Below are 27,863 nucleotides of genomic sequence, written 5' to 3'. Positions count from 1 at the left end.
TAGACGAGAAGCCGGAAAGTCGCGAGAACCGTCGGGATCTTAGGGAGAGTTTCGAGGCCCATTTAGGCCCATTTAGACTTAATGATGACGCTTGATTTTCCCCCATCTCTTCTTTTCACGACACGTCGAGAAGCGGAATCGTCGCGAGGGTCCGCTGGGTTTTTAGGGGAGATTTCGAGGCCCATTTAGGCCCGAATAGGCCTAATGATGACACCTCGAATTTCCCCCTTCTCTTTTCCTTATAAATACGTGGTCTTCTCTCATTTTTTCAAGTTTTTCTCCGCGATCAAAGGTACTTTCTCTCTCTTCCTTTATCTCTCTAAGTGTTGTTAGATTCATTCGAAGCGTTCTTCATCGTTACGCTCCGCGATGTCGTCGGGGGTCAGAGGTTATCGAGGCAGCAGAAAGGGAGGCAGTCGCAGCGGCGTCGAATACGGCAAGAAATCCCGACGGGGATCGTGTCGGAGATCCAGAAGCGATTCACCGTGGGGCGATGATGGATACGGCGAACCTATCCCGTTCTCAGAGGCTCCTGGTCGCGGATGCCGCGAGACTAGCGAGGGAAGGGAGTGAGAACGTCGTTGCGAGAGATGCGACAGAATGTGCGAGAGACGGGCAGAGGGGGCGATGCCTGTTGAGTCGATCACCTTGAGGGCTCGACCTGTGGAGGGCGGTCCTCGGAAAGTGTCGATTCTGAAGCCGAACTATTCCCGACTATTTTCTACCCTGACGGGATTTTCGAAGAGCTTCCTCAACTTCATACCGACTTATTGCTTTCCGCCTTCTTAGCCGGTCAGGACTGGGAAGGCGTAGAGAAGACAAAGTCGACTTCGAGAAGTGTGAAAAGGGTTCTTCGGGCAGCTGGCGCCGTGGGCGTGACCTTCCTTGTGCCTACGGAGACGCAGAGGCCTTGGTCTCCTCCGATTGGGTACCAGACAGTGTATGAATCCTACTTTCAGGGAGACACTCGCTGCTGGTTCCCCATCCCGCGACTGATTACTGCATACGCCAGGCGCCGAGATCTCGCGATTAGTCAACTGCTGAATGGCTCGCTGCGACTAGCGGTTACTTTGTCGGTTTTGGCGGAGCAGATCGATATGCCGATGAGCGTCAGATCGTTCGAGGAGATGACTTCAATAACCGATATGAAGGATGGCACCTACTCGGTGAAGATGCGACCGAACTGCAATGTATGCGCCGGTCATCCGAATAAGACGCAGAACTGGCAACGTTCCTACTTCTTCCTCAAGTCCGACAGTTCGGCCTTCGAGGAACCTCCACGAAATGATTATCGAGTTCTTTGGAACCGTTCTTGCGGTAGAATATTCTGTCGCGATCCGTAAGCAACTTTGTTGATTCTAATCATGTATATCTTTTTGCTTTGTGTGCAGTCGGCCATCCTACTTCTCCCGTTTATCCCGAAGATTTCTTGAGGAGTGTTCGTGCCGTCGCTCTGCTTCGAGTCTATCGCTGGTCCGAGATCACCGTCAAGAAGATCCACGAGCTCAAAGATCGAATCGCTCGAAGTATGTTTTCTCGCACCTTTAGATTAAGTCATTTTAGTCGTAAGATCTTTTGTCGCGTCTTGACTCTTCTGCATATTTTCAGGAGAGTGGAGATCCGACCTTCCGACCGTTCTTTCTATTCGCGCTAAGCGACTAGACATCTTCCCGAGAGACATTCAGAAACAAATTTCCGAAGCGAAGAAGATGGGCACTCTTCCTGATCTGAGCGCAATGATAGCGGCCCAGCTGGGGCTGGTCAGCGGGGAAGGTCCTTCGACGGCGGTTCCTCGTGCTGGCGAGGTTCCCCCTTCCGAAGCCAGAGGCGCGGGGAAGGGCAAAAAAGAAAGAGAGGTGACGGCTCGGGAGCTGAGAGGAGTACCGAGGAGGCGAGTGATGTCCCTCCTTCTGGTGAACCTCAGAAGAAGAAGAAGAAGAAGAGGACAAAGAAGAAGTCCGTTAGCGAGGAGTCGGGGAATCTCGAGGGACCGACCGAAACTGAGGGGGGAGATGTCAAAGAAGAAGGACTTCATCCCGAGGAGGAGGCTCTCGCAGCTGGGGCCCTTGGAGAAGAAGACGACGAGGAGGAGGCCGTCGACGGGCAGGAGCCCGAGGCTTCTCTCGGAGATGCGGGCTCAGATAACCTTGAAGAGGAATCTGAGGGGTCGCCTCTTCTGATAAGAAGGCGTGACGACGAGGCAGATGGCGAGGGGCAATTTCCTGCTCCGATATCTCCTTATGTAGAGGTTCCGGCCCGTCCCAATATCGGGGCCGTCCAGACTGGTACCTCTTCTCGTGGTGATGCCATCTTGAGGAGGGTGCCCGGAGTTAGCTTTCCTGACAAAGTCGACTTCCACTACGAGGGGCCGGCTCCATTGGCGTACGTTCCAGAGAAATGCGGGGAGCTCCTTCGTCAGTTTAGGGGAAGGGCGAAACCTTTGCCCGCCGTGAAGGACCTTATCTTCGGGGGAGAGTACGAGGAAGCCGCGAGGGCCAAATTGCTGGTAAATAATTCAACTTCTTCTTATCTTTTTCTTGCTCCATTACCCTAGTGCTAATTCCTCACGGTTTTCGTTGCCTCGCGTCTTTAGGGGGACAGCGCGATGAATGTCTTGATTGACAAGTACGACACTGCGCTGAAGGAAGCTTTGGGTGAACTAGAGCTGGCTAAGAAGGAGTTTGCTGAGAAGGAGGAGGTCCTTGCTCGCCAGTTAAGCGAGAAAAGGAGCAATCTCGAGAAGCTCAATGGTATGATGACTCGCACCATAACTCGGAGAGACGAGCTGAAGGCTGAATTGGAGGCGTCCCGAGGTATCGTCCGTGAGCTTGAACAGAAGAATGCTGATCTTGAGAGCGAGAAGGTCTCACTTACTGCGGCTCATGAAAGGGAGATGAAACGCCTTAGAGACTCCAGGGTCCTAGAGGTCACTAAGGAAAGGGCAAGAGTCGAGACCAAGATGGCCGCGAAGGCTAACCGTCGTTTCGCGAGGATTCGTTCCCGAGAAGAGCGACGAGGCCTCTATGATGAAGCTCGGTTACTCCATAGCCAAGCTTTTGGAACCAGGAAATGTCTCGAAGCCTTGAGGAGGGCTGGGAGCGACATCTCGCAAGCTACCATTGAGATTTTCGCGGAGCAAGAGAGGAAATACGAGCAAGAGGCCGAGAAGCTCAAAGTGGGCGAGATTCCCGCGGGAGATCTCGCACTCTCTCCTCTCGTGCTGGACTCTCAGTTCGTGGATGCTCGAATCTTGGCGAGTCTCGACCCGTATGGGTCCAACGCTGGCTTGATCGATCCCGAGACCGCGCTGACTCTTCACACTCCGCTCACTCATTCGACGAAAGTGCAGCATGCAGTCCCGACGCCCCTCGTTGAGGGTCCTTCGACTGCATTCGAGGGAGAGACGCCTAACCGAGGGAACCTTGCTGCTGAAGATAACGCCCCCCTGCTCGTACTTTCGGACACTTCGGCTGAAGGGTCCCGTCGAGGCAATGAAGAAGAGAATGTGGGGGTGTTTGAAGAGATCCCGAGATCAGATGAAATGCACGTCTCTCCGGCTGCTCGTGAGTCGAGTGTTAGGGCTTCGGAGCTTTCTGCCCTCAACGATCGTGAGAGCGACCGAGAGGATTAGGGTCTCTTGTATGTTGTTCTCTTTTGAGTCCCGGAGGACTTTTGTTGTTGTTTTTTTCTTTTCTAGGATTCTGCCTTCTGGGGCTTTCGTTCTTGTGCTCGTTATTTCGAACTGTTTGGATCACATAAGCCGTTTTATTTAACTTAGACTTGTCTTATCAAATGCATGATTTCTCGAGATTCGAAGTAACTCTATTTGTTCGGTGTAGATGCTGTTCGAGACGTCGAATCATTATAGCTTTAAGCTCGTTATGACTTTGTCTCGGTCGATCTCTTTGAGTTGTGACCGTTTGCCACTTTGAGTTTTAGTCGTCAATTGAGAGTTTTCGACTTTGACGGTTCCAAGTCGATCCTAATGTAATTTTCAAGCGTTTGGTTGGCCAGACCTTACTTAGTTAATTATAGGATGAGTTGGAGTCATTGTCTCGGCCATGTTGGTTTAGGTCGCAACGCGGTCGATTCCCGTGAATATGTGTCTGATCAGGACGTATTCAACGTGGGATGCGAGTGCCGATACATTTGTTCGAGGAGCCGGGGCGTGCTCGTGTAGGCATCGCTTAAGTGATCGTCTGCTTCAGAGATCGATTCCTCGGGGAGGGTTTATTTTATTTTTTTTTATTTCGGCTGGACCCTTTTCTTTGGGCTGCCTACGTATCCCTTTGCGGGAATCAAGCCATTCGTAGTTCTTAGATTGCGAGTAAAAGTGGCCTTTGTGATGCATTTACTCGTTTTTTTTTTTTTTTTTTTGCGAGTAAAAGTGGCCTTTGGGGCGCATTTACTCTTTTTTTTTTTTTTTTTTGTGTGGCGCATTTACTCGATCAATAGATTGCGAGTAAAAGTGGCCTTTGTGGCGCATTTACTCGGGTTGGTGTTTTTTCTTGACTAAGGATGGAAGAGGCGGAGATGTTTGGAGTTCCAGGCTCTCGGTACTGCTTCGCCTGTTGAAGTCTCGAGGCGGTATACTCCGGGCTTGATGACTTCGACTATCTTGTATGGTCCTTCCCAGTTGGCTCCGAGCTTGCCGGCTTTCCACTCCTTAGTGTTTTCGAAGACCTTTCTTAAGACAAGGTTGCCCATTTCGAGAGGACGCGACTTGACCTTTTTGTTGTAATAGCTCTCGATTTGATGCTGGTAATTCTGGATACGGAGTAACGCTTGGTCGCGCTTTTCCTCGATGTCGTCGAGTGCGTCGAGGAGCATGTCGCGGTTGAGTTCAGCGTTCTGTGGCATTCGCGCTCGGCGCAGACTCGTCACGTTCACTTCTGCGGGAGCCATTGCCTCGACGCCGTAGGCCATTGAGAAGGGTGTAGTCTTCGTCGCTCCGCGAGGAGTGGTTCTGTGAGACCACAGGACACCATCTAGTTCGTCTGCCCAGCAACCTTTCTTTAAGTCGAGTCGTTTCTTCAGACCGTCTATGATGGTCTTGTTCGTCGATTCGGCTTGACCATTACTTTGCGGGTTTCTCGGTGTCGACATGTTGAGTCGAATGCGCCATCTGTCGCAGAAGCCCTTGAAATGATGCGAGATGAATTGCGAACCGTTGTCCGTGATTATCTCGTATGGGAGCCCGTGTCGGCAGATTATGTTCTTCCAGACGAAGTTTTGTACCTCCTTGTCGGTTATGCTGGCGTAGGCTTCGGCTTCAACCCATTTGGTGAAGTAATCGGTGAGGACCAGGATGAACTTCTTTTGTCGGGATGCCGGCATCGGACCAATGATGTCCATTCCCCATCGCATAAATGGGTATGGAGCAGTCAAGGTGTGGAGAAACTCCGTTGGGCTGTGTATGGTTTTGGCGTGACGCTGGCATTTATCGCATTTGCGCGCGTATGTCTCGCAGTCGGCGTTCATGGTTGGCCAGTAGAATCCGAGGTTTTTAACTTTTAGTGCGAGAGCTCGCCCGCCCGAGTGGTTGCCTGCTGCTCCTTCGTGTGTTTCGGCCATGACGAGTCTCGTTTCTTCGCCGGCGATACACTTGAGTAGTACCTTTGTTGCAGTCCATCGGTGTAGTTCCCCGTCCATGACGACGTAGTGTGCGCTGCGTCGTTTCAGTCGCCGGGCGTCCCATTTTTCGACGGGCAGTAAACCTTCCGCGAGGTAATCGATGAGTTCCTTACGCCAATCTGTTGGGTGATCATCTGGCGAGGGAGATTCCACTTCGTCAATGTCCATCGCGTCGTTGATCGCTGCTATAATCGCGGCCTGTTCTGCCTTCGTGTCAATGCTTGGTTTCTCGATTTTGTGGATCGGGATTGTCCTTTTGACCTGGTCGTGTAGCTTGCTTCCCAGAGCGGCGAGGGCGTCGGCACAAACATTTTCTCCGCGAGGAACCTTCGTGAGTTCGAAGAACTCGAAGTCTCGCGTAAGGTCCTGGACGAGTTTGAGGTAGGCGTCCATCCTTTCGTTGCGGACGTCGTAATCACCGAGGTATTGGCTTACGACGAGTTGAGAGTCGCAGTAAGCGCTGATTCGTTTGGCTTTCACCGCCTTGACGAGACGGAGCCCCGCGATGAGGGATTCGTACTCAGCTTCGTTGTTTGATGCCGCGAAACCGAAACTGAATGACTGCCGAATGAGTTCTCCTGTTGGTGATTGCAATTGCACTCCTGCTCCTGATCCTTTACTCGTGGATGAACCGTCGACGTGGAGGATCCAGTTTACACTTGGTAGGATGAGGTCTTGCTCCAGCTCTGGCGTCAACTCGATCAAGAAGTCGGCAAGGACTTGTGACTTTGCTGCTGTGCGATTCTTGTATACGATGTCATGTTCGCTCAGCTCCATCGCCCATTTGGTCAACCGCCCCGATTGGTTAGTATTTTGCATAACCGTTCTGAGTGGTTGGTTGGACAGTACTTCGATCGTGTGCGACTGGAAGTAGGGTCGCAGTTTTCTTGCCGAGGTGACGACAGCTAGGGCCATCTTTTCGAGTGTTGGATATCTCGTCTCAGGCTCCGTCATTCTTTTACTTGTGTAAAAGATTGGTTTCTGTTCTCCCCTATCTTCTCGAATCAATACGCTGCTGACGGCGGAGGATGTGACGGCGATGTAGAGAGATAGTGTGTCGCCGGCTTCTGGCTTCGATAGCACGGGTGGGGTCGTGAGATAATGCTTGAGTTGATTGAATGCCTCTTCGCATTTTTCATCCCAGACGAACCTCTTGTTTCCCCTTAGTAGCTCGTAGAAGGGAAGACACTTGTCGGTCGATCGCGAGATGAACCTGTTGAGAGCTGCTATGCGTCCCGTTAGTCGCTGCACTTCGCGGCTGTTTTTCGGGCTTGGAAGGTCGAGAATCGCCGAGATCTGCTTGGGGTTAGCTTCGATTCCTCGCTGAGTGACGATGTAGCCGAGGAATTCCCCAGAGGTGACACCGAAGGTACATTTGGCCGGGTTGAGTTTCATCCCATAGTCGTTCAAGATCTTGAAGCAGTCGCGTAAGTTATTTAGGTGGTCGTCGGCCTTGAGCGATTTGACCAACATATCGTCGATGTACACTTCCATGGTGTTGCCAAGCTGATCAGCGAACATTCGGTTAACGAGTCGCTGATAAGTCGCACCGGCGTTTTTTAGCCCGAAGGGCATCACCTTGTAGCAATAAGTCCCTCTGTCGGTGATGAATGCTGTCTTCTCGCGATCATCGGGATGCATCAAGATCTGGTTGTAGCCCGAGAAAGCGTCCATGAAGGTTAGGAGTTCGTTACCAGCGGTTGATTCGACGAGACGATCGATGTGAGGGAGTGGGTAACTATCCTTTGGGCATGCCTTGTTGAGGTCCGTGAAATCGACGCATATGCGCCATTTGCCGTTCTTCTTCTTGACGACGACCGGGTTGGCTAACCATTCAGGGTATCGAACTTCGGTAATAAAACCCGCGTCGAGGAGCCGGTCGACTTCGTCGTTCACTGCCTTAGATCTTTCTGGACCGAGTTTGCGTCGCTTCTGTCGGATGGGTTTGAAAGTCGGGTCGACGTGCAGTTCATGGGAGGTAACTGCGGGGTCGATCCCCTTCATGTCCGAGGTCTTCCAGGCGAACGTTGAAGCGTTGTCTTTGATGAAAGAGATGATCTTTGAACATATGTCGTCGGACAGGTAGACGCCAACTCGGATGATTTTCGTTGGGTCGGATTCATCGATTGCGACTTCGCGAACTTCCTCCTTCTGGGGGTATATCTTGCTGAGTGGTTTACTGACGGAGTTGACGAGGGAAGCCTGTTGCTGCATCTTTACGGTTGCAATCAGCAGTTCTCTCGCGGCTTGTTGATCTCCCCGAATCGTCTGTGTTTTTCCGTCTTTGCCGGGAAACTTGACGCATTGATGGTACGTCGAGGGAACGGCTTTCATGGAATGCAACCATGGTGTTCCGAGGATGGCATTGTAGGGTGCTTTGGCTCGGATGACGGAGAACTTGACGGTACGGGTTATACCACCTGCGTATACTGGAAGACGAATTGTTCCGATCATTTGCTCCGAGGCCCCGTTGAAGCCAGTGAGCGTGCGAGAGGAAGGCTTCATATCTCTCAAATCGACTCCCATTTTGTCGAGTGTGTCGCGAAAGATGAGATCGACTGAGCTGCCGGTGTCGATAAGGACTTTTGCGACTAGGCATTCTCCGATGTCGAGGTCGACGAGGAGAGGATCGTTGTGTGGCGTATGGACGCCCTTGGTATCCAGTGCCGAAAAAGTGATCTGGTGATCATTTTCGACTGGAGGCGGCCACTTCTTGGAGGTGGTGGCTTGTCGTTTGTAGTCTTTGACAGCTCGAACTGAGTCGCCGCAAGGAGGTGATCCTCCCATGATTACGCTAATGTGCGGATTGCGGGTAGCTCGCATTGATTCGAGTTGCTTCCTTAAGTCATCGGTTGTGTTCTCGAATTGAAGAGTTTTTGCGGGCTTTTTCTTTTTTGATTCGAGACGTCGTCGCAGATCGGACCCTTTTGAACGGTTGAGTTGGATTCTCAGGTCATCGGCCTTTGAATTGAGCTGGTCGCGAAGGTCGCCGTTTTGACCTATTCTCCTGGCGCTGGATTTTGAGATGGTCGCGCGGAGGTCGGCGCTTCCTACGTGTTCGTTCGTAGCGTTCTTTCGCTTCAATAGGGTGCGCAGATCTTTGTCTGTTGTCGGGGAAGTGAGAGATTGCTCGACTTTGCTGTTCAGTTTATCGCGTAAATCTGGTTGCATTGTCGAGGAGTCGTCGTCAGAGGAGTCAAAAGGGTGAGAGAGTATGACTTCCACTCGTCGCCGGCGACGCGGATGTTCGTCTTCGGATGAATCGTTGGCGGGGCCGACGTTGTTGACAGGAGTGCGCTCAGGGCTCGCTCTTTCCTCGCTGGGGGCCGTGTTCTGTTGAGACTTCTGTGCCTTCTTCTCCTTGTTCTTACTCCAACTTTTGGTGTTTTTCGGTGTCGTTGGAGAGGTGGGCATTTGAATTGTCCCGTTAGTGATCCCGTCGAAAAATTGCCCGATGAGGACTTTGCACTCTTTCGTATCATGGGAATCCCTTTTGTGGTAGAGGCACCATTTCTTTGGCTCCTCGGAGTTTGAACTCGTTGGTTCGGACGACTTTGATTGCTTCGAGGCGGAGTCTCGATCCCAGTGGTTCCAGGCTTTCTCTCGCGTGACGGCTGCTGTTTTTGGCGATTCCTCGTCGTCGACCGAGCTAACGTAGCCTCGCTTCTGAGTGGTGTTCCCACCGGATGAGTGCTGGCGGGGCTCAGGGCGGGTGTCGTTTGTTCGGGCGGGTCGCTGCTTCGCTGCTGCTTCTTTTGCAAACTTTGCTCTTGTGTCTTCTTCCATGCGGATGAAGTTGTTCGAGCGAGCGATGGCGTCAGACACAGATTTCGTCGGGTATCGGTAAAGATCCTGACGGAACGTGGAGTCAACGTGCAAAGTGTTCATCAGAGACTCGACAGCGATAGGATCAGGAATATCAACTTTCGAGACGATAGCCTTGAATTTCTCCATGAAGTCGCGGAGGCTTTGGCCGCTGGTATGAGTGAGGTTCCACAAGTCGGACACGGTCGTTTCTTGGTTGGTGAACATGATATAATTCTTCAGGAAGGCCGTCGAGAGGTCGTGGAAACAATCGACGGAGTTTTCTCTGAGGCCTGTGAACCAAGTAAGAGCCGGTCCTTCTAGGGTTTCGACAAAGAGTTGGCAAAAGCCGGCGTCTTTGTCTTCGTCGGTCAGATTTGCGCGTCGCATCGCTATGTTGAAGGACGTGACATGAGTAGAAGGGTCGGAGAGACCCTTGAAGGTTGGAAGACGAAGTTTCTCCATCTTCTGGAGCCGTACGCCGGTGACCCTTTGCGTGAAGGGTGTGCGAAGAGATTCCGCGAGTACGTGCTCGATTTGGGGCGCCGAGGTCGTCACCTGGTGGATCTTTGAGTTGATGTCGAGGACCGACTGTTTCAACGCGGCTAGCTCGCTTGCGGTGTCTGCGTTGATGTCGTTACCGGCGCTCTGGTTGTTGTTACCAGCGCTCTGGTTGTTGTTATCCCGCGCAGGTGCTACGTTGGTGGTTCGTTCAGTGGCGAACAGGTGTCGACGGTACTGCGCCGTTGAAGCTTCGGCGTTTGCAGCGATAGGGGCGAGTATTTTTGCTATCGCTGTGATTTGGTCGACCGCCGCCTTCTGCGCCGCTTCTTGCAGGGCGAGGCGTGCCAAGATGGTTTCCATAGACGCAGGAGGGGGGAGCGGAGTTACTGGTGTAGGCGTAGGTGTTACCTCGGGAGCCGACATCACCTCGAGAGCTTCGCGCTCCTCGCCTGACGAAGAACTGTCGTTGCTGACAACCATAGTACTAACGTTACTTTGCTAAAAATGCCCCACGGTGGGCGCCAACTGTTTGATCGGAAAACGGTAATAAAGAAGACGTGGGTTTAACAAAGACGTTTTATTATGGTCGGAAGAGACAATCAGTCGGTTACAAGAGAGGTAAGAAAGTGCGACAGAGAAGAAGCCGGTAACTCGGGGAGCTACCGGAAAAGTACAAATAACGGCAAGATGAATCAAAGGTGAAAACCCTAATCTAGCCGCCAAGTGTTAGTCAGATGATTTCGGATCCCTTTCTCGTTCCTCTTCCTTCTCCTTATATAGTCCTCTGATGTGTCGTTCTTGACCTAGCTTATGTCGTCTTCGCGGGCTTTCCTTATTGGGCCGAAAGGCCCGTATTCATTCGAGCGGTCGCCGAGCCGGATGCCTCTTAGTCGACAACGATCGACTCAAGGTACTTCAGAGGCGAGCCGAGAGACTGACCTATTAAGCCGACTATCCGAGCCGTTGCTTCCCTTGGTCCGGGCCAGGCCTTCTATTCCTTGGGCCTTGTGGGATGGTTAGATCCATCTCCTACAAGTATGATCTTCCACCATTGGTGAAGCTGCGAAGGGAAGGCTTAGATGGTCTCGAGAAGATCATTATGATGAAATGCAATTTTTTTGTAGCTCTTGTGACCTCTGTGCTTTCAATAGACAAGTTAGTAAATCATTTCGTTTTTTTTCCTCGCTAATTTTCAGATGGTGGCGTTCGTTTCTCTGAGCATTATGATGAGTTTCTACTGGTCTTTGACTTCAACAAACAAGTACCTTACCAGATAATAGCCCTTCTTTATTATTTGGCATGGTAAGCGTATGACGAGGTGCTCTGTATCAAATGCCTTTTTTTATATCTCATTCGTTGTTCCTACACACACTATACTTACTTTTAACAGCGTTAGTGTTACTTTTAACCCTAAGCCATTACCAATCTCATGAACTAATATTTTGAGATAAATACAAAACATCTGGTTAAGTTTCCTAGATCACCAAACCCACCAATGCAGGTTTCTTGTATCCCTCAATCTGAACCTCTAGATAACTCTCAACTCTTTTATGTCAAATGTGGTCAAGGTTGATATCTTTAGGCAATTTTCAGATTAATTTTATTAGTGTATAATATTTCCAAAAAATTCAACTGATGTTTTATTTTTGAGAACTAATAACTAGGAATGGTACGCATAACTTGTAAGTTACAAATGTTAGTATCATATTGAATTATATAGGGATCTATACTATTATTTGAGAAGCGAATTTGCTGATTTGTCATACCATGATTTTAGGTTTAGTCATATTTTATGCTCAATTATTATTTTTAATTAGTGATTTTGATAACAATTTATCATTATCTTCAAAAACAAATTATAACGATAATATCATATCATATATATTAAGTATATATATATATATATATATATGACAAGTGAATTTTCTGATTTGTCATGTTCTTGATTTTAGGCTTACTCATATTTTTATATTTTACTCTCAATTTTTCGTTTTAATAAATAATTTTAGTGATTTAGCTGATAATTTATCATTATCTTTAGAATAATTTAAATATTCTAATGAAAATCTCATAGTTATATTTATATTATACTAGATATGGGCCTTTGCGTTGCAGGAATTCTGCTTGATATTTTAATTTATGAAAATATCCATGCTTTAATCATAAATTTATGAATTTTTGGATATATTATATGTGAGAATTATTTTATAAATAAAAATTTATTTGTCATGTAAGTTTTGATTCATTTTATATTTAAATAATCAAGGTGCATATGCGAGTTATTAGCTACCTTGTACCTAGGCTTAGACAAAATATCCATGCTTTCATATCTAAATCGAACCTAATCCGAGAAAGAAAAGTAGAAAAAATACAAAAAAAAAAATTAAAATTGCATCAAGCCAATCAAATCAATAACAACGCCAAACGCCTGTAAAAACAAATTAATTTTAATTATAAAAACGGATAAGATTTTTCTAAAATAAAAAGAACTAAAAACATTTACCTTCTACAGATGTTTATTATTCATAGAAATGTTTGAAATGATTATTCTAAAAATCTTTATTGTTTAGGATTTGAAGAAAGGAAATCTAATATTAAACACTCTTTTAAAATATGTTTAAGATTTTAGAAAAGGACAAATACTATCAAATAATTAAATCTTTATGATTGTAGAAAAATGAAATGGGTATTAAATAAATTATTTTACAGATCTTATTAACTATATTTTTTAAAAACAAAAAATCTTAGAAAAATAATATTAAATAATATTTAAAGTATTTTGTTTAAAAAATCGATATTTACTATCTTATTATATATTTTATTAATCATGAGATATTTTAACATATGTCAAAATTTTAAAAGGAAAAATTACAATCACATAATATGTTACAATTATCTTTTCTTTAGGATTTAGAAAAGGAAAATTAGCATTAAATCAACTATTTTACAAATCATTTTTTTGTTTAGGATTTTTAAAAAGTAAATTCTATAGAAAAAACTATTAAATAATTTTAATAGAATTTAAAAAATTAAAAAAATAGTTTCAAACATAATTTTTGATTTTCAAAAAGAAATTTTGAATTATCTTCAAAAACAAATTATAACGATAATATCATATCATATTGAATTATATAGGGATCTATACTATTATTTGAGAAGCGAATTTGCTGATTTGTCATACCATGATTTTAGGTTTAGTCATATTTTATGCTCAATTATTATTTTTAATTAGTGATTTTGATAACAATTTATCATTATCTTCAAAAACAAATTATAACGATAATATCATATCATATATATTAAGTATATATATATATATATATATATATATATATATATATATGACAAGTGAATTTTCTGATTTGTCATGTTCTTGATTTTAGGCTTACTCATATTTTTATATTTTACTCTCAATTTTTCGTTTTAATAAATAATTTTAGTGATTTAGCTGATAATTTATCATTATCTTTAGAATAATTTAAATATTCTAATGAAAATCTCATAGTTATATTTATATTATACTAGATATGGGCCTTTGCGTTGCAGGAATTCTGCTTGATATTTTAATTTATGAAAATATCCATGCTTTAATCATAAACTAAACGATTTATTTTAAGCTCTTCTCATTGCTTTTTATCAATAGACTTTTTATTAATATTTTCCATTTGAAATTTCCAACTTAATTAACGCATATAACTAAACATATTCTAATATAATATTTACATTTTATCAACGAAAAAATAGGAACAAAACAATTGAATTAGATATTTGATGTCGGTTTAATTTTGTTGGTATACTTCTCTCCCTTCAGATTCTAGTGTCTTTTAATTTGAAAAACCAATAAAAGAAAATCTATGTTTAGAAAAGGAAATTTGTATTTGCTCCAAAAACAAAAAGGAAATTTGTGTTCAAGAAAAGGAAATCTGAGGCCAAACGGTCAACGTAAACATTCGGCTTGTTAAGAAAAGGAAAAGTTTGGGTGGGGAAAAAAGGAAAATCATAAACATATACAGTATATATATATATAATCAATCACACACAACAATACTCACTGCACTTTTCGTTTTCTGAATAACCTAAAAAGAAACAAATCGCAGATACAGACTAGAGTGCTTCTTCTTGTGGGAGATGACGACCATCCGCGAGATCTGGTCTTGGAACAAGACAGAAGAGATGAATTTGGTGCGGGAATCTCTTAGAAGCTGCAATTACATCTCTGTGGACACAGAATTTCCCGGGTGCCTGAAAGAGACCGTCATGGAAGCTAGCGAGGAGACTCGTTACCAAAACCTGAGGTTCAATGTGGACAAAACCAAACCAATTCAACTGGGTTTCTCCTTATTCGACAGTGAAGGAGCAATCAGCGGAACCTGGGAGGTCAATTTCTCCGACTTCGACGAGACAGAGGATCTTTGCAACGAGAAGTCCATCGCCTTCCTCAAGCGCAACGGGCTCGATTTCAAGAGAATCAGAGAGGAAGGAGTTGGCATCAAAGATTTCTTCACAGAGTTTACTCGGATGGTTAAAGATGAAGAAGACAAGAAGATTATTAATTGGGTTACTTTTGATGGATCGTACGATTTAGGTTATATAATTCAAAGCATGACCGGGCGAGAAAGGCTTCCCGACACGTCACTTGGGTTTAACGACACGGTTCAGAAACTCTTAGGGTTAACTTTCGACGTGAAGAAACTTGCGGGACAGTGCAAAGGACTCAACAGCCGTTTCGGGTTGCAAAGATTAGCCGACGAGCTTGGCATCAGACGTGTCGGAGAAGCCCATCACGCTGGCTCCGACAGCCAACTGACGGCTCGTGTGTTCGCTAACATAAATCTCACTTTTTTTTTTTTTTTTTTTTTTGAATGAATGTTAAATTTATTCACCAAAAAAAGCCTTATTACAACTAGTGCATACTTTGTTGCAAAGTTATTTGCATACTACTCCTCAAAAAAGATAAGACCATAAGCTAATTACATTCTTGTTTGAAACCAAAATTGCATTAGCATCTCCATTCCTCTCCCTCCTTTCTTCTGCACCAATGTGATTCTGTTTCTGATCCCCTTCTCAATTACCTTTTTCAAAACCGGTAAAGGCATCATCTTCTCTCCATGCTTCAGCTTATTTCTTTCTCTCCATAAGGCATATAACACAGCTTGGAAGGCATATCTGGTACAGAGTAAACTCTTCTTCTCTCTAGCCTTGTCAGAAATAATGGATATTATCTCAGACCAATCAACAGTGAAATCTTGGCGCAACAATCCTTTAGCTATGAACTCCCATACCTCAGCTGATATATCACACTCAAAGAACAAATGGTTCCTCGATTCCGGAACATTATAACAGAGAACACACATATCATTACTCCCCCTACTCCACTTCACGACTCTGTCCATGGTCGACATTCTATCACGAACAGAGAGCCACGCCATAAACGCAAACTTCGGAGTCGCCTGTGTAAACCAGATACCATGCGCCCAGTTACATAACGGTTTCTTATCTCTCAATATCTGCCAAGTTTCCTGAGTAGAGAACTCCAACTTATAACCCGAGTCTCTTCTCCATAAACTCCTATCAACCTCTTCAAGACTTGAATTACTTCTAATGATAGCCAACTCATCTTCTATATCATTTAGAATGCTTAATCTATGCCTTCTTCTTCTTCGACCATATAGCACAGCATCCTCTACCGTCGCATTCTTCCCCACCCCCCATATCAATAATTCCTCTAGCACCCAATAAGTCCATAAGAACTCCTTGTCTAGACCAATTATCATACCAGAAAGAAATATGCCTCCCATTACCTACTTCAACCTTATAAAACAGCTTTGCAACACTTCTCAGTTTAAGCATCTTGTGCCACATCCAAGAGCCCGTCTGCATCCTCACGTTAACTTCCCAAAAACTTCTACCTTTTAGCAATTTTGCTCTAATCCACTTCCCCCAAAGAGATGATCCTGTTAGCATTCTCCATATCAGCTTTAGACCATAAACTTTATTAACTACTCTCAAACTTCTGATCCCCAAACCTCCTTCTCTCTTGGGACAACATACGTCTGTCCAAGCAACCTTGGCATTTGTAGATTTAAGCATTGGCCCGGTCCAAAGAAAAGCTGAGCATATTTGTTCAACTTCCTTAATACAACTACAGGGCAGTCGAAACACTGTTGCCCAAAAGTTAACTATACTGGTAAGAACAGAAGTTACCAATTGGAGTCTTCCAGCATACGACAGAAACCTACAAATCCAGGTGCTTATTTTACCTCTTATCTTCTCCAAAAGAGGACTATAGTCTTGCTTCTTCATCCTTTGCGTCAAGAGGGGAAGCCCAAGATATCTCACAGGAAGTTCACCATCATCAAATTTGAAGTTTCTCAAAATACTCTGCTTCTCAATCTCTGAAGTTCCCGCCATATAGATAGTAGATTTCTCCACACTAATACTCAATCCCGACCACACCTCAAACTCATCAAACACAGATAATACACCTTGGATAGACTGCTTTGAACCCTCCACAAACACCATCAGATCGTCTGCAAAGCACAGATGAGTGATCAAAAGCTCTTGACACCCTGGATGATATTTGAACCTTCTCTCCAATATCCCACTGTCAATTTTCTTTGACAGAACATTCATGCACAACACAAACAGATAAGGTGATAATGAGCAACCCTGACGAAGTCCCTTAGAGCTTTGAAAGTATCCTGCAAGATCCCCGTTGACTTGCACCGAGAACGAAGGACTCGTGATGCATAGTTCAATCCAATGGATGAATTTATTAGGAAACCCCAGTGCACTTAAACTCCGCAAGACAAACATCCATTGCACTGAATCGAATGCTTTGGAGATGTCAATTTTCATAAGACACCTTGGAGACACTTCATCTTTATGATAATCTTTTACGAGTTCCGAGGCTAGCAGAACATTTTCCATCAACAGGCGACCTTTAATGAACGCCGATTGATTCTCCGTGATGATCTGAGGTAGCAGCTTCTTAATCCTATTCGCCACAATCTTAGAGACAACTTTATATAGCACGTTACAGCATGCTATTGGCCTGTAATCCCTCATCTCTAGTGAGTCCAGCTTCTTCGGGATTAAGGCCAAGACTGTTGAATTAATACCCTTAGGGAGGAAACCAAACTTAAACACAGACTGCACCGCAATGGTGAAATCATGCGCAATCACTGACCAAGTAGTCTTAAAGAATTCTGCAGGATAACCATCGGGACCAGGTGATTTATTATTAGGCATGGCAAATAAAACTTTGCGGATTTCCTCAGCTGTAACTTCTTCCTCAAGCATTCTGCAATCTTCCTCCGAGCACTGAAAATCAAGCAAATTCTTCAACTCTTCTACACTTGCTCCCTGAAAATTCTCTGGTATGCGATTCAGAAACTCTGAGAAATAACTGACTGCCTCCTGTTTAATCTCCTCATGAGTATTCACCACATTACCATTCTTACATCTGATTTCACGAATCATGTTCTGAGCCTGCCTAGATTTGATAGCTCTATGAAACGTCTTATTGTTTTGATCCCCCACATCCAACCAGTGAAGCTTTGCCCGTTGCTTTAGGAAATCCTCCTCCAATGTCGCAACATGTAACCATCTTCCATAAGCATCAGCTTCTTCCTTACTAGCTTCTTCACTAGGATTTGCTAACGTGTAGTTCTGCTTTGCGCAAAGCGAATCAAATGCCTCCTTAGCTCTTTTAGATAAATCCCCCAGCTTATCTCTACCCATTTCTCTAATCAACGGCTTCAAACTCTTTAGTTTCTTTGAAAAGCGAAACATTGCTGAGGTAGAAAGAAAAAGACGCTCTGTTCCCTCCCAAAACTCACTAACCATAGGAAGAAAGGAAGGAATACTACCCATAGCATTAACATACTTGAATGGTCTCTTTATTTTCTCTTTGGGAGGAAATAACTGGACCTGGCACCTCATATGATCAGAGCATCCACCAGATTCAAACACTGAATACGCATTACCAAACCTGTGAAGAGCTTCTTCATTTAGCAAGACTCTATCCAATTTCTTGCATATAATGCCTTCACCTCTCTTATTACACCATGTGTACCGAGGACCCTGGTAAGCCATATCAGTGAGGCGACATCTGAGAACTAAAGATTGAAAATCCCTCATACCACAAGAAATTCTACCACCATTCTCGAACGTCGAGCTTTCTTCCCCTTCCAATATCTCATTAAAATCACCCAACACCATCCAAGCTTTCTTCTGAAATATAGGCGAATCATGATGATGAACTAGATCCATCCACAAAACCTTCCTCTCTTCTACTTGATTACTAGCATAAATGCTAGTACAAAAAAACCCCTCTTCATTTTCCATCTCAACCCTTACCGTTACTAACTGATCCGTCTTATATACAGGAGTAATTCTGACCGAATCCCTCCACAAAAACCATATTCTACCTCCTTGACTATCTTCATAATTGGTAATAGAGGACCAATCACTGAACATAGTACTCAGAATCTTTTCTGCTTTTCTCTCCTTTACCCTAGTTTCCAAGATACAACCAAACTTGAACTCCCTATTATTTATCCACTCTCTGACCACGGAATGCTTCAACTCTTTGTTAAACCCACGCACATTCCATGAGAAACACGCCATGTTTTAGAATCTACGGCGAGAAACCCTTTTGCTCTTAAGATTTACATCCGGAGCTTTAGGCTTCTGCACACGCTTTCCCCCTTTTTGCATTCCTGCTTTCTCTTTCTCTCTCGATTTTTGGTCCAGTAACTCATCCTCTATCATATCTTCCTCTCTAGCTTCTAACTCTTCATCCTCCTCATTATTACCATCCTCCAGTTCTGTCAAGTCTTCCTTCAGCATTTCACCTTCCTCAATTTCATCCACACTCAAAACTGAAAACTTTGAAGCCGAGATGACCGCAACAGTCTCAGTTCTAGGCGTTTTCAACGAAGCTCTTCCCACTTTATCAGGTGAAACATTCAACCATTCCTTCTCCTGTACTGACTCACTACCAGATCCTTCTATAACCTCCTTTAGAGCTATATCTTCACTCCCCTCCTTATCACCCCTCTCAGCCTGCTTTACTTCCATAATGCCAACATCAACAGTCTCAGTGGGAATACGGCTTGCTGGCGAGCCCACTTTAACCCCTCCCTGCTTCTTGTCTCTTTTCTTCATCACACATACCTTCTCACTATGACCCCATTTCGCACAGTTGTTACATCTAGAAGGCAACCAAGGATAGTAAAATTGGGCTGTAAACTCCTTTCCTTCAATCACAAAATCAATCTCCTTTGGTAATGGCTTTGACACATCCACATTCACAAACACCTTCGCCTCCTCAAAATTTGAGCAAGCTAATGTTTCTGGATGCAGATACACAGGAAACCCCACCGTACTCGTCATAAAACTCAGAACTTCCCAAGAAAACAGATGCAGAGGCACCTTGCTCAAATGAACCCACATCGGGATGACCTCCTCCTCTTGCTTCTCTTCCTCCGTCTTTGGAGTCCATTTCTTCACAATCATAGGAACTCCAGCTATATTCCACATCCCTCTCTTGATTATTTTCTCACGAGCCTTCTTATCCTTGATCTTAAATCGCATAGTAGTAGCATTGACATCATATACCTCCACTTTAGATGACGGATCACCATATTTCCAGATCTTGTTAACCACCATGTGAACCTTTGCTATGTGGGGAGCTATATCCAGAAACTTCCCTACAACGAAATCCTCCCACAATGGAGTAGCATCAGATAGCACCTCCTCAGGAATTACCACCCGATGCTTCCCCTCAATCGATTTAACCACAACATCGTATTTCTTCAAGCTTCGTTTATCCTGAGCCGCCTCCACCCATTTCAAACCCCCTTCCTTCAGATCTCCTGTCAGATGTTTTTCCTCACGTATCTCACCTTCGCGAACCTCTTTATTACTCTCCGACGGACCAGATGAGCCCGGCGACGGAGCCGGAATCATCGGAAACTTTCGACTCGTATCGCAGTCAGAATCGCCTAAAATTTCGCCTCAGTCAAAACGCAGCGTTTCAAATCATCGGACCACTCTTTTTATTTGCAACGTCAAATCTCACTTTCTCTCGTGACCTAAAGCGGAAGCGAGAACATGAACGAGAGATTGTGATGATAAGGCGGGAACATGACCGATTGCAACAACATCTTTTTATGCAGCAAGTGATGGAACAAGAGATTCTTATGCGCAGATGTGTGCCAAGAAGATGTTATGGACCAGTCCATCCACCTAGACCGATCATGTATGCTCATTATCCATCTCCCCGTGGCTACTTTGTAGTGCCGGTCGCACCTAGATTGTCAAGGAATGCACAACAGTGAAACATTCGTAAAGAAATTGTTCAACTACTGATGTATATATTTGTCATATCCTTCTTTTAAATACAAATACTAACTTTCTCACTGAACCTTCTGTGTTTACATTCTTTCAACTTAATTTTCTAACTGCAACACGATAATAACACTTTCAAATATTAACATGTTTTCACCAACCCTGAACCTCAGAGACAATATACTACTATAATAGCCTCTATTAAAAACAGTGATCCGTTTTTTACTCCAAAATTTCTTCAACAAGTAGTCTTCTGTCCACGTTCCATGTAGCTGAAGCCTCAACCAAATTGAATGGCTCTGTTCGTGTGCCGCTTCCATTATCACTCGGAAGGCTACGCTGATATTTCAATTAAAAATCACATGTATCATATCTATCAAAATCACTGTATAATCGTCAAGATTCTTCAAGAGCAAGATAAAAATAGGAGGTTGTTGGTAACGGCTATGTATTTTTTTATATATTTAATTGGTAACGGCTATATATTGCTTGTACTTTAGCGGTTGTTGATTTTTCTTCCCTTTACCTGGATTCGACAGAAGATTAGTACCTCATAATTACCTTAGATTTGTCTCAGGTTCTGTTGGTGAGTATTCTCATGCCATTTCAGCCCTATTATCCCTTGGTCGGATAACACTTTTATGTTTGTAGTGATCAAACTTATTTCGCTCTTCCAGCTTGTGCTCAGTCCACAATTATGCAGGTTGATATCTCCTCCTGATTTTGATTCGTGTTTCCTTAATTTTTGGCTTTTCTTAATCATGTAATAAGAGTATGATCTTCCACCATTGGTGAAGCTGCGAAGGGAAGGCTTAGATGGTCTCGAGAAGATCATTATGATGAAATGCAATTTTTTTGTAGCTCTTGTGACCTCTGTGCTTTCAATAGACAAGTTAGTAAATCATTTCGTTTTTTTTCCTCGCTAATTTTCAGATGGTGGCGTTCGTTTCTCTGAGCATTATGATGAGCTTCTACTGGTCTTTGCCTTCAACAAACAAGTACCTTACCAGATAATAGCCCTTCTTTATTATTTGGCATGGTAAGCGTATGACGAGGTGCTCTGTATCAAATGCCTTTTTTTATATCTCATTCGTTGTTCCTACACACACTATACTTACTTTTAACAGCGTTAGTGTTACTTTTAACCCTAAGCCATTACCAATCTCATGAACTAATATTTTGAGATAAATACAAAACATCTGGTTAAGTTTCCTAGATCACCAAACCCACCAATGCAGGTTTCTTGTATCCCTCAATCTGAACCTCTAGATAACTCTCAACTCTTTTATGTCAAATGTGGTCAAGGTTGATATCTTTAGGCAATTTTCAGATTAATTTTATTAGTGTATAATATTTCCAAAAAATTCAACTGATGTTTTATTTTTGAGAACTAATAACTAGGAATGGTACGCATAACTTGTAAGTTACAAATGTTAGTATCATATTGAATTATATAGGGATCTATACTATTATTTGAGAAGCGAATTTGCTGATTTGTCATACCATGATTTTAGGTTTAGTCATATTTTATGCTCAATTATTATTTTTAATTAGTGATTTTGATAACAATTTATCATTATCTTCAAAAACAAATTATAACGATAATATCATATCATATATATTAAGTATATATATATATATATATATATATGACAAGTGAATTTTCTGATTTGTCATGTTCTTGATTTTAGGCTTACTCATATTTTTATATTTTACTCTCAATTTTCGTTTTAATAAATAATTTTAGTGATTTAGCTGATAATTTATCATTATCTTTAGAATAATTTAAATATTCTAATGAAAATCTCATAGTTATATTTATATTATACTAGATATGGGCCTTTGCGTTGCAGGAATTCTGCTTGATATTTTAATTTATGAAAATATCCATGCTTTAATCATAAATTTATGAATTTTTGGATATATTATATGTGAGAATTATTTTATAAATAAAAATTTATTTGTCATGTAAGTTTTGATTCATTTTATATTTAAATAATCAAGGTGCATATGCGAGTTATTAGCTACCTTGTACCTAGGCTTAGACAAAATATCCATGCTTTCATATCTAAATCGAACCTAATCCGAGAAAGAAAAGTAGAAAAAATACAAAAAAAAAAATTAAAATTGCATCAAGCCAATCAAATCAATAACAATGCCAAACGCCTGTAAAAACAAATTAATTTTAATTATAAAACGGATAAGATTTTTCTAAAATAAAAAGAACTAAAAACATTTACCTTCTACAGATGTTTATTATTCATAGAAATGTTTGAAATGATTATTCTAAAAATCTTTATTGTTTAGGATTTGAAGAAAGGAAATCTAATATTAAACACTCTTTTAAAATATGTTTAAGATTTTAGAAAAGGACAAATACTATCAAATAATTAAATCTTTATGATTGTAGAAAAATGAAATGGGTATTAAATAAATTATTTTACAGATCTTATTAACTATATTTTTTAAAAACAAAAAATCTTAGAAAAATAATATTAAATAATATTTAAAGTATTTTGTTTAAAAAATCGATATTTACTATCTTATTATATATTTTATTAATCATGAGATATTTTAACATATGTCAAAATTTTAAAAGGAAAAATTACAATCACATAATATGTTACAATTATCTTTTCTTTAGGATTTAGAAAAGGAAAATTAGCATTAAATCAACTATTTTACAAATCATTTTTTTGTATAGGATTTTTAAAAAGTAAATTCTATAGAAAAAACTATTAAATAATTTTAATAGAATTTAAAAAATTAAAAAAAATAGTTTCAAACATAATTTTCGATTTTCAAAAAGAAATTTTGAAAAAAAATAAAAACAAAATTTTCGAAAAACAAATTCAAAAAAAAATTGTATAAAAAAGTTCGAATTTGAAAATGTATAATTCTAAAACATAAAAAAAGATATTTTTATTTTTTATTTATTTAAATAATTATTTATTATATATATAGATAACAAGGGTATAACAGTCTTTTGCCACTTAATGAAGGTATTTTTAAAAATGTTTATTTAGTAGTGATAAAGATGCAAAATGGTACCATGAAAATAGTGAACGTAAAATTTCTCCAAACTTCTATTAATATACTATTAAATAATTTTTTAAAATTACTTTTATAAAACTATTTTTATTATCTTAGTATATATATTTTTAATCATTAAATATTTTAACACATGTCACAATACGAAAAGAAATTTACAACAATAATATTCTGCAAATATCTTTTGTTTAGAATTTTAAAAATGGAAAATTACTATTAGAATTTTAAAATTGGAAAATTACTATTAAATAATATCTATAATTAATTTTTAAATAAAATTTATTTGTTATTTTCTTAGTATATATATATATATATTTAATTATAAAATATTTTAACACATGTCACCATCTTAAAATTTTAAGTGTCATGTGTCATAATCATGTTAATTATCAACTTTGAAGAACCAAACTTTATATAATAAAATTATAGTTAATTTATTAATATTAAAATATTATCAATATATATATATTATTTTTAGTTTAGTAATATTAAACCAACTCTATCTTAATATATATATATATATATATATATTATACTACCTATGAACAATACATATACACATGTTCTCGTCAAAATAATAAGTTTCTTCCGGCATTATATATTTTTAAAGAAGAAGTTGTCTACTTTGGTTTTTATTAGAAATATTGGTTCAATTTAAGAATGCTACAAAATTAAAGTCAAGATGTTAAAAAAAGTCAAGATGTTGATATCTATACTATTATTTGCGAAATAAATTTCCGCATCCGATCTCTCACGTTGAAAGTTAGAGCAGTTAATATATATACTACCGTTAATGAATTTTTATATATAGTTAAGAATGAATTTTATGTTAATAATATTATATTTATATGTTATATTAGATAATTGTAAATTATGATAAATTTGTCAAATAAAAACGTATTGTTTTTCAAAAAAATATAATTATTATATATATTGTATTGTTATCTGAAAATAATGTTTTCAACTATAAAAGTTACAAATTTTAAAATCGAATTTTATGTTAATAATATTAGATTTATATGTTATATTAGATAATTGTTAATTATTATAAAATTTTCAAAATAAAACATATTAAAAAAATGATAATTATTATAATTATATATTTTGTTGTTATCTGAAAGTAATGTTTTCTAATATGAAAGTTAAAGAATTAAGACATAAAAATATTCAAATTTAATATCAATTAAGCAAAAGTTTGTATAAAGATAAATTGTCAAAAATAAAAATATTTTTAAAAAGACAATTCTTATATATATATATATATATATATATATATATATATATATATATATATTGTGTTATTATCTGGAACTAATATTTTTCTACTATGAAAATTAAGAAAAAAATTAAAAAGATTATGTCAGCATATACGGGCAAAACACCTAGTAATACATGTTCATAAAGTGCATATCTAAAAGAAATGTTGTACTACTATCAGGAATGTTCATGTTGAAGTTATAAATGATATTGCAATTGATTTAGAAGCAGTCACGTGTAAAAAAAAAATTAAACAAATGCACAAATTGTGTTCACAAGTTTTAGTAGAAATTAAGAACGAGACACAAAATATGTTAGCATATTACTGTAGCTATATATATATATATATGTACATAAGTTCATCCTGAGTGGTTATAAGAAAGCATGAGTCGTTGTTACTAATGACTTGCCTTCTCTCTCATTGAACCATGTAGAAGAATTGGCTGCTTCGTTATAGAGATTAGCTCTTGTTTCCTTAAACTTGCTTGGTTTGAATTTTGAAATATAATGAAGGTAAAGAATCCAGAATTTGTCTTTGGTATGACCCTTTTTTTTACAGTGATCACACACCCAAACTTCGTTTCTTCAAACTTGAAAACTCCTTTGTTGGCAGTTACAAGATAATGAAACAAGAATCATCAGGAGGCCAAAGACTTCGTCTTATTTATGCCTCTCAATGAAGACATCAACCGAACTTGACCTTAACATCTCAAAGCTCAGCCCATAAAGATCTAAACTTGTCAAAGTGTTGGGTGAACTCCATATCTTCTTGGCTGAGATCATTGATGGCCTTGCTTCAAAGTTCCAACCCAAGTTGGTGGTATTTCTATAGACCTTTGTAAGAGTCTCCCAAAGCGTCTTGGTAGTTTCAAAATAGGAGTAAGCCTCCAAGATTTGTCCTTCTAGGGAGTTTTGGATGATAGATAACACTTGCCGGTCTTTATGAAATCACTTGCCTTCTTCCACAAGGATAATCTCCATGCCATCTTGTTGGATTGTTTGTTTTAGATATTTATCTTGAGTTACATGACGCCATAAACCATGACTATCATAGACCACAACAAATAGTTAACCCCTTAAGAGAGATTGGAACAACTAACTTGCATTAATTTTTCCATGGTCCGATTTAGAAAAAGTAAAATATAATAGATTGAATTCGGAAGAGATAAAGAGAATATGAACTATTGTCCATGTGAGAATATGAAATTAACTTAAATAGAATAAAGAATAATAGAGTAGATGAAGAGATTGTTGAGAGAATATGTAGAAGAGAGAATAGAGATAGAGAGAGATTTAATTCCCTTAATCTTACAGTTGTAGCTACAAACGATTATAAGTAGTTTTAACTTGACTCAAACTAACTAACTTACTAAAAAAGTTAAAATAAAAATAATATATGTTTTTATTGTTTTTATATGTTACTGTTTATCTGCGGTTATTCAATTCTTCACTTTAGTATCCGGAAGCTTTTGAACTTACCAACTTTGGTTACGTCTATGTATATTCTTTGGTTTTTAGTTTCAACAAAATCTTCGAGTGAACAAAGAGCTTTAAAGGTGTTTCTAAAACATATTCCCTCTGTTTCCAATTATAAGTAGTTTTGTCTAAAATCACAAGTTTTTAGAAAAAACACATTTATAACTTTAGCATTTAATTGAAGTGATAGGAGAGAACCAATAACAAATCATATTTTTAACTTTGCTTTTAAATTTTGGGTTTTTAGTAATTAAACCCCTCAACTAAAGATGAATCGTAAAAAAACCCTCAACTAAAATCATGTGAAATAAACGTTCAACTTTAATTTCCTTAACGTATGTTACCCTCTGTCTATAAAACCATGATGGAAAGTGACATACGTTAACGATTTATAAAATTGAGTGTTTATAATGTTGGAAACTTAATTGAAGAGATTTTTACGATTCAAATAGTTGAGGGGTTTTATGACTAAAATTCATTAAATGTTTTAAAATATTTATTAGATTGATATAAGCCTTTAAAACTAATTTATAAACTTTAATACATTAATTACAACTTAATATAACTACAAAATATTAAATTATTTGATATTTGGCAATAATGATATAAGAAAAATTGTGTGTTTATATCGTCATTGTCAAATATCAAATAATTTAATGTTTCTAAGTTATATTAAGTCTTAAGTAGTGTCTAGCAAGTAGCAGAAATTGTAAAAACTTATAAAATCATTGTGAAATTGTATTAATCATATGTCAAAGTATTAAAATAATTATGAAGCTTTATAAATCGGTCATAAAGTAATGTATTTAAATTTATAAATTTGTTTTAAAGGCTTATATCAATCTAAAATAATGTTTAAACGATAATAATGATTTTAAAACATTTAATGAATTTTAGTGATAAAACCTTTCAACTATTTTGGAATAGTAAAAAACTCTTCAACTACGTTTTTAACATTATAAACCCTCAACATATAAACCGTTAACGTATGTCACCAACCGTCACAGTTTTTTAGACGGAGGGTAACATACGTTAACGAAATTAAAGTTGATGATTTATTTCATAGGATTTTTAGTTGAAAGTTTCTTTTACGATTCATCTTTAGTTGATGGGGTTTAATTACTAAAAACCCTTAAATTTTTGTTTAAATATTATTTTTGGTATTATTTTTTGCATTGGACTTTGAAAACAACTTAGTGAAACAAACAAAAAGTTATATATATAAACAGAGGGAGTAATAAAATGATAAGATACTCCAAAATGCTTGTTTAGATAATTGGTTACCATATATCTATCATATGATGTCACATGAATTGCCATCGAAAACAGATTTTTAATGGATGTAAAGTATTTAAATGATCGCGTTAAACGAACTTTCTTGTAGCGATAGTATATTCGTAGTCCGTAGAACCCTTAATTGTATTTAGCATGTATGCATTACAAATTTACAAATACTGTAGTTAGATCAAATAAAAAACGAGTTTTAAGTGATTAACGAACGAGTAAAGAACATATTTTTTTTTTGTAGTTCATCCATTGTGGTGGTTTGAAAAAAACCTATTTTCTTATAATATTTGTGAAGACTAAACATTGCAGTTTGCACCAAACTCCAGTCCAACTCTAATAAAATTGAAAACGAGGCTATTGAGCTATCCACTTCTTGACTTACTACACTGGCGGTCTTTTTATAACATATTATAAGTTTGTAAACGTGGAGCCGACTAATTAACTTTCCGTTTTGTCTTTTAAATTCTAAATTGTTGACGCTAATTTATTTCAAA

The 27,863-nt window shown here is 39.7% G+C and overlaps 2 protein-coding genes across 2 annotated transcripts; both read left to right on the top strand.

Moving 5' to 3' along the window:
- The first annotated feature begins 369 nt into the window (after positions 1-369).
- Positions 370-3,631, top strand: LOC125608611 (meiosis-specific protein ASY2-like). The gene is made up of 6 exons (XM_048779034.1): positions 370-569; positions 686-1,317; positions 1,392-1,526; positions 1,609-1,856; positions 1,925-2,506; positions 2,594-3,631. Exons 1-6 carry the CDS (start codon positions 370-372, stop codon positions 3,629-3,631), a joined length of 2,835 nt encoding a protein of 944 aa, XP_048634991.1.
- A 9,917-nt stretch (positions 3,632-13,548) lies between these two features.
- LOC106442845 (probable CCR4-associated factor 1 homolog 5) lies at positions 13,549-14,837 on the top strand. The gene has a single exon (XM_013884482.3). It carries the CDS (start codon positions 14,071-14,073, stop codon positions 14,806-14,808), a length of 738 nt encoding a protein of 245 aa, XP_013739936.2. The 5' UTR covers positions 13,549-14,070; the 3' UTR covers positions 14,809-14,837.
- Positions 14,838-27,863: the final 13,026 nt, after the last annotated feature.

Source organism: Brassica napus, chromosome A5 (assembly GCF_020379485.1).
Source record: "Brassica napus cultivar Da-Ae chromosome A5, Da-Ae, whole genome shotgun sequence".
Taxonomy (NCBI): Eukaryota; Viridiplantae; Streptophyta; class Magnoliopsida; order Brassicales; family Brassicaceae; genus Brassica; species Brassica napus.
Note: the sequence above shows the minus strand (reverse complement) of the source record. Positions and strands in the feature narration are given on the sequence as shown.

Excerpts from the sequence above, each read along its gene's own strand:
- LOC125608611 (XM_048779034.1), top strand. The coding sequence starts at position 370 with ATGTCGTCGGGGGTCAGAGGTTATCGAGGCAGCAGAAAGGGAGGCAGT. Across the intron at positions 570-685 it reads GAGACTAGCGAGGGAAGGGA|TGTCGATTCTGAAGCCGAAC; the intron begins GTGAGAACGTCG and ends GTCCTCGGAAAG. Across the intron at positions 1,318-1,391 it reads TCTTTGGAACCGTTCTTGCG|TCGGCCATCCTACTTCTCCC; the intron begins GTAGAATATTCT and ends CTTTGTGTGCAG.
- LOC106442845 (XM_013884482.3), top strand. The coding sequence starts at position 14,071 with ATGACGACCATCCGCGAGATCTGGTCTTGGAACAAGACAGAAGAGATG.